At 34.4% G+C, this 11931-nt stretch overlaps 1 protein-coding gene across 1 annotated transcript; it reads left to right on the top strand.

The window, feature by feature from the left end:
• Positions 1-63: 63 nt before the first annotated feature.
• LOC123566411 (TM2 domain-containing protein 3-like) lies at positions 64-10854 on the top strand. Its single transcript, XM_045360458.2, has 5 exons — positions 64-199; positions 4646-4911; positions 5283-5448; positions 6094-6169; positions 6660-10854. Exons 1-5 carry the CDS (start codon positions 97-99, stop codon positions 6835-6837), a joined length of 789 nt encoding a protein of 262 aa, XP_045216393.1. The 5' UTR covers positions 64-96; the 3' UTR covers positions 6838-10854.
• Positions 10855-11931: the final 1077 nt, after the last annotated feature.

The raw sequence follows: 11931 nt of genomic DNA, 5'->3' as shown, positions 1-11931 counted from the left end.
ATTTTATTTATTGATAATGTTGCATTTAATTTTCTACAAGTTATTCTTTTTTATTTGCTATAAGGATATTAACCCGGAAGTGATGGATTAGTAGCGATGGAATTTTGCAGAAATTTGTCAAAATGTTCTTTCTGCGTTCATATTATCTTAACTTTGTGCTTTATTTCAATAAACTTTAAAGGTTCTTCCTCTAGTACAGGTAACTTTTTAATTCTTGTGGGCAGTCGTAACAATTTAAATGTAAATCAAAATTTTATAAATTTCGGCCATGACGATTTTCGGTTAAAAATTGGGTCAATTCGTTTCACTTTTGCGGCGTACGCCGTTTCGCCACGTACAACCGGCTAGGCATTCGTTTGGCTTGCCGGCACTGCCCGGGTCTACCCGGCGTACGCCGATGTGCGCCGGTCTTGCGAGATAGGCTAACCGGTAAATCATATATTTTCGCGATACAAAATCGAGTAAACATTTGAAAATTTGGGTATTAATACTATTAAATGTAGAAACATGCTGCAAGAACTATTTGCTAACTTATTTGGTCGCAAGAGAAAATCGTAATAAATTGGAAACTTATTTTTTTGTTTCTGCAGCTCTCGTGGCTGGCGTACGTCGAAGCGTTCGTTTTATTGATAAACCGGCGAGATTTTTTTCTTGCCGCCCACGTGACCGGCGTGCCCCGGGTTGTGTGAAACGAATTGGCCCATTAGTAAGTGTCTAGCCACACTTTTACCGGATGACTAGCATTAATTCTAGCCATCCAGTAACAGGATGGCAAAATAGGAAAAGTGGAAAAAGACAGGTCGCCCAACATGACATAAAAATGAAAATGTTGCAGACAAGGTGTGATGGACCTGTTTGACGATAGTGGAAATGCAAGCTACATTCCACTTCCTCTAGACCCGGGTTGAGCAGAAATCAACATTTACACATGTTACAAATACTAAAATTTACTTTAGAGACACCTGCAGATGTATTCAGGGGACGGCACACATGGCACGTTCAATGATACACAGATTGCAATTCTACGAAAAGCGGCAAATTTATGGTCCCCAGAATAATGGCCTTGCCTGAAAGGAGAAAACAGTAGGAGTCATTCATAATTTTAACATGTCCAAAACATTGCGGAATGATACTAATTTCACTTAGGTAATGATTACGTTTTACTTGGACTTTATCATAGACTCCCTGTGTAAAATCTCGAACTTTAAACTAAAATAAAGGTATTAATGCCATATAATATTTCTATGAAACTTCAAAGTTTTGTTGTTTGTAGCATCATCTAGGGCATGTGCAGTGAAAAATCTTAATTAGATTTTTAAGATCGTGTGATATTTATTTCTAAAGTCACTATATGTTCATTAAAAATATACTTCGTTATACCCAAGTGGAAACTGGCAAGTACTCGAAAATGCAGCTCTCTGATTTGTCAGTTAAAACCCCTAATGTACCATGATGTCATGATAAAGTTATGAATTGTGTTTATATACAAATCCATTGTATTTTCTATTTTTAGAACTGATAAGACAACAGGGTGGGCAGATGCCGAACGTCCATGTTTTTTGTAAACAGTGATGTTTTTCTTATGGCCTAAACTTTCTTAAAACGCAAGTTATATCAATAAGTTTTTGATCGATGGAAAGGTTATAAAACTAGCAATTTATTATTTGCTTTTAATTATTATTTCAAAATAAAATGGATTAATTTTGAACGCTTAACTTACAGTGTTTTTCTAAAAGTTTTGAACATCGCTACGCCGCTATTAAAATTATATGTCATTTTAAACAGTTATTTCATTTAAAAAAGATATTTGTAAGAAAATTGTAAGTATTTCAAAACTTTTTGAATTTTGAAAATCCATAAATGAGCGAAAAAGTTACTAAAAATTAAAAATTCCGATCCTTTAGACAAACTATGTAAAAGCATTTGTTTTGCCCACCACCAGATAAACAAATGTTAATGCGTGACGTCACGCCAATCTCTCCTATGGGCAGAACTAAACAAATTGGAATTTAGATAGGGGATCTGAGTCATGGAGCCTGCATATCACAGAAACTACCAAAAGACAAAATTAAAAAGCAGGCACCATATCCAAGGGGTGATTAAACAGTCAAACCATAAACAATACCCAAAGCTATTAAGTGGTAGTATTAGAACCACACAAGCTGAAATGTTCAAGCTGAAAAATTGAACAGTACACTAACACAACATAAATGTCATGCTGAACTATCTGAGGAGATCGAAATATAACATCTCTGATTGAATGTACGAGGAGACTTTTACGGCCGCCATGAGTTGGCACCAACAACACTGCTGTGATAATAAGATAGAAAAAAGAGGAAAACCACAGGTGGCCCAACACGACATAAATGAAAATGTTGCAGGCAAAGTTTGATATTGAGCTGGTTCATGGACGGTAGTGGAAATGCAAGCTATGTTCCACACCATCTAGCCCTGGGTTGAGCAGAACCCAAGTACTAAAATATAATTCAAAGACACATGCCGATGTACTCATACGGCTGGACACATGGAACCTTCAGTGATACACAGAGTGCAATTTCATGAAAAGCAGCATTTGGTCCCCAGTTAAAATAATGGGTTTGCCCTAAACCAGGAAACAGTGGGCAGAACTAAACAAACTGGAGTTTAAAAAAGCCAATTCTGTACAGTTTTTCTTAGTGTCTTGAATTAAATTTGGCTATGAAATGTGAAATAATTTAATTTGATTTATCATAATTTGTTTGTCCAAGATAGCAGTATTTACCTGTACACAAATACAAGGGTGAATTCAAACCGAAAACAGGGTAGATTTTTAATAACTGTTTCTCAACAAAAGGTAGTAGCAGAAATATGACAAATTTAATTTAATAATAGCGAAAAGATTTAAATGTAGCTTGAATCTTTTGATAGTGGAGAAATCCCCAGGTGCCAGTTTGGACATTATTTGAGTACTACCAAGCACCTGGAAAGAGCCAGTACCCTTCTGTCAGCTAGATGGTTATCTCACTTATGTGCATTCGTGAAGGTCACTTTCAGTTACCAAATATGTAACTACAATGGCATAACAAAGTTCTTTTAAAAATACTTAAGATAGCAGCATTGTCTCTGGATTTACAGTTTGTGCTTATAACAAAATATAATATTATTGTTTTTAAATATAAAACTGTATTGGAATAAAAAAGGTGAAACATAATTATTAAGTAATTAACAAGTTTTTATGAAAATTACTTAAAATATTGACTTTATTACAAGATTTGCATTTGCGCAGGAACTGTTGAATTTGAAAATTATTACATTTCTTTCCTTGATTGTGTATATTATATCTCTTACTTTTCTTAACCCTTAGCATGCTAGATAAATTGTCGTCTGCTGGAAATGTCATCTGCTAAAATAGTAAAGTTCATTCAATTTGCTCCAAAATTGGAAGAAATATTGTCAGAGTAGCAAACAGCTTTGGAAAACCCGATCAGACCCCCGATTTAATCGGCGTCTGATCTGGTTCCAAGCTGTTTGCAAAGGCGTTAAAATTTACCTGCAGCAGGCTAAGAGTTAATATACCACAAACCACTTCCCCATTATATATCATTTCTTATATAATTTATAGTCATTTTTAGCTCATCTGATTTTTTGAAAAAAATGAGGGGTTATGTCATCCTTGAGCGTTGTCGGCGTCGGCGTCGGGGTTGGTGTCGGCGTCGGGTCTGCGTCGGCGTTGCCTGGGTTAAGTTTATGTTTAGGTCAGCTTTTCTCCTAAAATATCAAGCTATTGCTTTGAAACTTGGAATACTTGTTCACCAACATAAGCTGACCCTGTATAGCAAGAAACATAACTCCATCTTGCTTTTTGCAAGATTCATGGCCCCTTTTGTACTTAGAAAAAATCAGATTTCTTGGTTAAATTTTATGTTTAGGTCAACTTTTCTCCCAAACTGTCAAAGCTATTGCTTGAAACTTGGAAACTTGTTCACCATCATAAGTTGACCCTGTACAGCAAGAAACATAACTCCTCTTGCTTTTGCAAGATTATTGCCCCTTTTGGACTTAGAAAATCAGTTTTCTTGGTTAAGTTTTATGTTTAGGTCAGCTTTATCCTAAACTATCAAAGCTATTGCTTTTAAAACTTGCAACACTTGTTCCCATCATAAGTTGACCCTGTACAAACAAAAAAACATAACTCCATCCTGCTTTTTGCAAGAATTTATGCCCCTTTTGGACTTAGAAAATATCAATTTCTTGGTTAAGTTTATGTTTAGGTCAACTTTTTCTCTTAAACTATCAAAGCTATTGCTTTGAAACTGCAACACTTTTTCACCATCATAAGCTGACCCGTACAGCAAGCAGCGTAACTCCATCCTGATTTTTGCAATAATTATTGCCCCTTTTGGACTTGAAAATCATTTTCCCTTTGGTTGAGTATTTGTTTAAGTCAACTTTCTCATAAACTATCAAAGCTTTGCTTTAAAACTTGCAACAGTTTTTCACCATCATAAGTGGACAACTGTACATCAAGAAACATAACTCTACCTGCTTTGCAAAAAGAGGCCCTTTTTAGACTTAGAAAATCATGGGTAGGACAATATTTCTATTACACAAAAAAAATCAGATGAGCGTCAGCACCCGCAAGGCGGTGCTCTTGTTTTCTTTTCAGCTTCAGTAGGGAAAAGCCCTGCTATATCAAGCGTCACCCCAAGTCTAACTGACAGTAACACAACAAGTGCTAACACTAATGTCACAACAACAACAGCTCCAGTGAAGTCCACTACCAGGGATTTCTCCTACCTAGATCATTGTCCAGACAATGCACCTTGTGAGAATCTAGGTGCTTCTTGCATCACATGTAAACTGAACTACTACTGTGTGTATGGGAAAACTGAAACTGTGGATTGCACTGTCAAACAGAATATCACATGTTTGGTAAATTACATTTTTCAAAATGTTGTTATGCATTCTGACTTTCAGTTTAGTTGTCATCATTTTCATGATTTGGGTCATAGGGTTAAATTCGTTCTTTTAATTGTGTATTTTGTATACATTTCACTGATCATGATTGAAAAATGTGTTTTATTGATTAACATTAAGTGTACAAGTACTCGAAATTTAAAATTTTATATCAATCTGTTTCAAAAAAATTATTTCCTATTCTTTCGGGATGGACAAATGATTCAATTACAGTACTATCCTGAAATATGCATGGTCATTTAGTGGACATTTTGATAGTAATTAAGAAATCTTAACAGAAATGCAAGAATTCCTTGCTTACATATATTTATCCATTTTTTTTTCAGGGAAGCCGGGTTTTCAAAAGACCTTATTATTGTCGCTATGGTTACCAGCTCGATGCAGATAAGATATTTTGTGACACAGCACTGGCAAGCAAGTGTCTGATGAAACAAGCACCACCAGAGACTTTCATTGCACATTGTATGGTTAAAGAGGAATTTTTATGTCTAGGTACTGTACATAATGAAATTTTTCAGACTTTTTGTTATTTATCATGCTGTGTTGACAGGTCTTTGGTACTTTGAACCTGTTATTCATACAAAATGTATAGCTGAATACACTCTTAATTTTGTTGCTTTTAACAGTCTTATTTCAAAGAATTTTTGATGAAGATGTGAATAAGTTCGTAAGTTATTTGTAGTTGAAATATAACTGGGAAGAAACAAGAAATAAATTGGTATTTTCATTACCTTCAGTTGTACTTAAGCTTTTATACTACTTATCAAGGTGTCCAATTTGAAATTACAAGAGAATCAACTGAACTATTTCATAACATTTTGTCAAAATGAGTGTGTAACTTTCATTTTTGTTCACTACAACTCAGTCTGGAGAGTTATGCTAAAAATCACTAAAGAATTATGCGTAAATCCAGTAATTTTTTAACCTTTATGTTTCTTGCTAGTTGAATAACTTAAAATAAAATTAGTTCCAGTACAAAGTACAGAAACACTTTTTACTGAACTTTGTTACTGCCTTAACACAAAAATGGCACTTAAACCAATATTACAAAAACATGTTTTCATTACTCAGGGCCTTCTTGTGTATCTAAATATAGTATCATTGAGACTGTTTTAGATATTTGATGTAACTTTCCAGGAAACAGAACATTCTACAAGAAGTTTCCATGTAACTGGACTAGTGGCTTTAAATGGTCAACAGCTTTAGCTCTAAGGTATGTAACTCTCTTGTTTTGCATACAGACTCTCTTTTTTTGCATACAGTTTATCTTGTATTTTGTACACCGAGACTGATCTTGAAAACAGATTAATGCAGTTTATTAAATAGTTGTGGCAATTCGTTCGATGCCAACCGTGTCACAGCTGCTCTAGATCACAAGTTTCGGTTTGTTAACTTGTATGTAGAATGTGGTATTTTGAGTGTAAGTACGTTTTTTACAAAGAAACGTTGTCAGGTAAGCACAGTCAGTGTGCAAAGGTTTACAGTTGTGGACACTCAACTGTTATGGGAAATACAAAAGGAAAACACTGGAAATCAATAAAAACAAATAAATCTAATACTTTATTATCTCCTGTAAGTTTTAATGAATTGTAAGAACTTGTTAAATCAGTTATTATTAATTCTTCTTCTCAATTCATATTTTGTTTGAAATGGATTGCATGTATGATGAAAGAAGTTATATAATTGCTATGTTATATTTTCAGCATAACTTTAGGAGGGTTTGGTGTTGACCGATTCTATATAGGACTATGGAGGTCTGGTATTGGAAAACTCTTCAGTTTTGGAGGTCTAGGAGTGTGGACTATCGTAGACGTGGTGCTGATCGCAGTTGGATATGTGGGGCCTCATGATGACTCCTTATACATTTATCCATGGAACTGAGCTTCAGCCATTTTTCTATTGTTTAGAAATCCAGTTCAGTCATCTGATTGGTTGCTTCTGAACACATGCTTGTAACTGACCAATGGCATGGCAGCATTCTGAGCAAGGTTGCATTCTGACCTTTGACCCTAGAACAAAGACAGTATGAAGCAGTTGTGCAATATCTTGTATTGCTGGTACTCTCGCGCGTTAAATGTGATAAAACAGATCTCATAATCATATATACTGCATTGTTTGTGACTGTGATTCAAGATGCCAGTTGGACTGAATGATAATGAATGTGCTGTGTACTTGAAATCATACCTCACAGGATTTCAAGCTGTGTTTGTTTCGAGTAAATGTAAATATGGGAGTTGTTACTAGTCATGCAAGAAACCAAGCCTCATGTTCAAGAAACATTTTCAGTCTCAGTTGAGTTTGATAATGAGACTTTATTTTTCATTTATATCTAAACTGCATGTTTAAACTTACTGGTAAATATTAAGTAAATGACTATTTTCAAGTGATTAGTAGGAAAACAGTAATTAAAATATTTTGAAGACTGAAGCTAGAAGTGCATTTGATTTATCTGAAACTGAATTCAGATTCCAAACCATGTTTCTGATGAATGTAATGAATTCATGATATTGAACCATTCTGATCACCACTTGATTACAATTCCAAAATTAGTCAAATGCAAAAAAATGCATTACTGTAAAATCATTAAATTTCGTGGGCATGCATTTTCGTGGTTTTGGTCAAAACGGCAATTTCGTGGGGATATGAATTTGTGGATTTCAACTTTTGAACATAAAATGAATGGGAATTTTACTTGTTCGTTGGAATTAAATTTCGTGGATTGACTCAACCACGAAATCCACGAAAATTAGTCCCCCACGAATATTAATGATTTCACAGTACTTTGTCTAAAACATTTACAGAAGTCATCCAGACTGAACTGCGGAGCAATTATTTCAATGAGTTATTGTGTCTATTTGTATATGATTTCATTGACAGTCAACATTCAATATATGTTCCATGTTTCAGGTATGAAGATGAATTTGTATTTAACCATGTCTTCTGAGTCCTGACTTAGATTTATTTAAATGTCTTGAACTTAAGGAAAGTAAAAGCAGCTACAGTAACCACAGCATATTTCAGGTTTGCAGCTGATTAAATTCAGAACATAAGAATCACAGTGCTTTTAAATAGGTACATTTAAGTGCTGTCAGAATCCATATTCTGTTATAGTTAAATCAGATGCATCCTGGATCCACATTTTGTATGTTATCAACTTACAACATATTCAGCTTATCAGAGCTGAACACTAGATGTGAGCTATTTGTGTATATAGGTACTCTGGCATTAATCATCAATATTATTCATTGAACAACTTCCTCTCATGAACCACATGATAGATCTCAGTCAATTTTTATTCCAATGGTTTCTTGCTACTGCATTCTGGGACAACTGAGCTAAAAAATACAACAGCAGAAAAAGAACTTTTACATGTATTCCTTCTCATAAATTGATTTCAAGAAACTGGGTGGCTAGCATCCTCAGTTCTCTCAGGTTCCACACTTAGGATACCAAAGTCAGAAATTAAAAAAGAAAAAAGCGTTAAAGCAACTTTTTCTTATGAACTGCTTGATGGTAGTAGCTGTAAAATCAAGTTACATGTCTGGAGTGTGAAATACATGACATGTTGTGCTGCTGATCCTTGAAAATGCTCTATTTACATCAAAAGAGTTGCTCATCCAAAAAAGTTTGAAGCAACAGGTGTTAAATTGGTCATTATGCCACCAGATGAAAATGTCGACTTCATACCCTGTTTGTTTGTTAGGTTTTTTTTAATCTATATGGTATTGTCATCATTAGGTCATTGGTGTCTTTAATGGTTAATATTTTTAGGGCTAATTTTTCTTGAAAACTGTATGAATTTAACTTTGGAACATTGTACACCTGTTTGTTATCATTAGATTAGTAGGTAGGTCAAGAACCATAACTCTCTCATGTGTTTTGTGAGAATTATGGTCCTTTTAAACTTAGAAAATTGATATTTTTCAGTTAAAGTCTTTGTTTACTCCATGTTTTAGCTCATTGGAGCATGATCTGCTCATGGTTAGCTTTTAGAATCATTGGATGTCTGCTCCTAAACCACCAAGCCATTTTCATCAAAAAACAGGAATGTTCCTTTGGTGGTCCCTTTTAAGATTTCTTCAAATGTAGGTTGGTCATCCATGCGGAATTTTTGTTGCATGGCAACTGAAAGGAAAAACTTATATCATTTTAGCTCACCTGAGCAATGCTCAGGGTGAGATATATTGTGATCACACTGTGTCTGTCGTGTGTCCGTTCATCCGTCCGTCGTCAACAATTGTGTTTAAAAGACATCTCCTCCAAAACCAATGAAGGGACTTTGATGGAACTTGGCATGGATGTTCCTTGGATGGTCCTCTACCAAAATTGTTGCAACGGTTCTGTTTGGTTGCACGTAGGGGCTGCCAGAGCTAAAAATAGAAAAATCTTCAAACAACATCTCCTCCTAAACCAATGGTCCGATCTTGAAATAATTTCACACAAATGGTCCTTACGTCACCCTCTACCAAGATTGTTTAAATTGTACCAATTTGTCAAAAAACGTGGCCGTCAGGGGGCATGGTCACTTTTCCCTGTATATATATATATAGTGGAAACTTTAAAAATCTTCTTGTGTGAAACTGCTGGCCTGATTTTAGAATAATTTCACACAATTGGTCCTTGTGTGACCCTTGACCAAGATTGTTCAGCTTATACCAATTCGTCAAAATACATGGCCGCCAGAGGGCGTGGTAACTTTTCCCTATATGTATATAGAGGAAACTTTAAAAATCTTCCTGTGTGAAACTGCTAGGCCGATTTTAAAATAATTTTACACAAATGGTTCTTGTGTGACCTTCTACAAATAGTGTTCAAATTTTTCTGATTCATCATAAAACACCAGAGGGCGTGGTCACTTTTCATCAACAATTTCTTTAAACAGTATCTCCTCCAAAACCACTGAATGGATTTTGATGAAACTTCACACAAATGATCTCTTGGTAGCCCTCTTTGAAAATTGTTCAAATGGTTCCGGTTCATTGAACATAAGGGTCTTTTTTATTAAAACTAGGTTTTTAGCTATCTCACTTCAAAAATCTTTTTATCTAGAGCTTTGATATTTGGCATGTGATATAAGGATTTGACTCTCTACCATACTTGTCCGAATTATTACCCTAAGGTAAAAAAAATGGCCATGATTGTGTGTCTGACATGTACTTACTATAGGCTTTATTAAGAAACATTGAAAATCTTCTGCTCTTAATCAATACTAGCTAGAGCCTTGATATTTTGCGTGTAATATCAGATTTGTAATTTCTCTCGTAAGTATTCAAATTATTGCCCTAGGTTCAAAAATGTGTGTGACATGTATATAATATAGACTAACATAGAAGAAACCTTACTCTGTCCTTTTACAGACACACTTTATGCCTTGTACACAGGTGAGCGCTTTAGGGTCAGTGACCCTCTTGTTAATAAATACCTTCTCAAAAACTGCTGTCCCATTTTTCAAAATTCATATAAATGTTTCTCAGGTGATCCTCTCAGCTGAATGAAAACTAGTTTAGACTTACAAAATGTAAGTTGTTTGTCTCAGGGAATTTTGCCATTTTTGCATAGGGAGAATCTTGGTTGAATTATTGATTATATGTGTTATTTGAAAATATTGAAAAAAAAAACCTGGAGCTTTTGTACAAATGAATTAAACTCTTTTGAGATAGCTGTGAAACATGTATAATGTATGCTTTCATGTACGAGGGCAAGGATGCATTGATATGATTTCTGTGTTGTTTGTTAAGCAAGTGATATGTTTAGTTGATGTTGATTTGTAACTTAATTAATTACCTACTGTGAATGTAAAGTGTGAAAACAAAGACTTCTTGTTCTTCTTTTCAGTTTATACAATTCAGAAAGAAAGTGAATGACTATACAATAAATCTTGAAAAAAAAGGTTCATAATTATCCTTATCAGTTTTATCAAGTTTTTATCCCTCAGCCATCCCCACCTTGCACCCCTACCAAAGAAAAAAGAATGATATAGTTTGCTCTATTTATGCATAAAATTTGACATTATTGATAATGTTTTTCATATTAAGAAAATTTGATAATTTATATAAAATGTCACATTTTTTGTTTAAAGACCATCTCACACAGAACAAGGACCTTGCTGATGTTACATTAAACATGTCCATTGAGAGTGAGTTCATAATCATGTCTTATGAGTAACACAAATGATGATAAAAGCAATAATGTAACATGTTATGTGAAGTTTCTGTTTTACAACACAGTTGACAGTATGGTATTGACACCTGCATATAATAAGGGACATTATCATAACATTTTTCAATAGAATATCTTGTTGAAGTTCTTTCCCTTATATTGCAAAAAAAAAAAATGAAACCTGGCTGCATAGTTATTTTTTACGAATACTGCAAACATATAAGTACATTTTAAGTCTCTTAAATAGCACATTTTTACCTACTGGAGTTATTTCCAATGTAAATGAATAAAACTTAAAATAAAAAATATGACAGAACAAACAGGGACGGGAGCCGTGCTAATTTTATGGTTAAGTCTTTGGTTAAGCAGTTAATTTATAGAGAAACATCTCTTAAATACAGTTACTGCTGTCTTCTGATGAATTAAATTGTGCAATTATTTAGGTAAAGGTAAAAGTAAGCTTCATACCGGGTAATTTCATGTTGCGTATGATCAACCGACAATATGCCAAATTAAGCTTTTGTGTGACCAACCTGGTATCCATAAATGACTTTATCACCTTGGTACAACTCTTTAAATACTGAATGCCAAGCAAGGAAGCTATCAGTTTGTACATCACTGGTATGACATAGCCAGGTATCAAACCGCTGACCTCACACACTCATCTTTTTAATTATTTTAATGCTTGGTATAGCTGATACAAAGTATTATGTGGATTAACTCTTTTATAGGGAGGTACAAATTATCTTTTTAACCCTTACCATGCTGGACACGATTGATTCTGCCTTTGCGACCAGTGTAGATAATGACAAGCCT

The sequence above is a fragment of the Mercenaria mercenaria genome, chromosome 8, assembly GCF_021730395.1.
Source record: "Mercenaria mercenaria strain notata chromosome 8, MADL_Memer_1, whole genome shotgun sequence".
Classification (NCBI taxonomy): Eukaryota; Metazoa; Mollusca; class Bivalvia; order Venerida; family Veneridae; genus Mercenaria; species Mercenaria mercenaria.
Note: the sequence above shows the minus strand (reverse complement) of the source record. Positions and strands in the feature narration are given on the sequence as shown.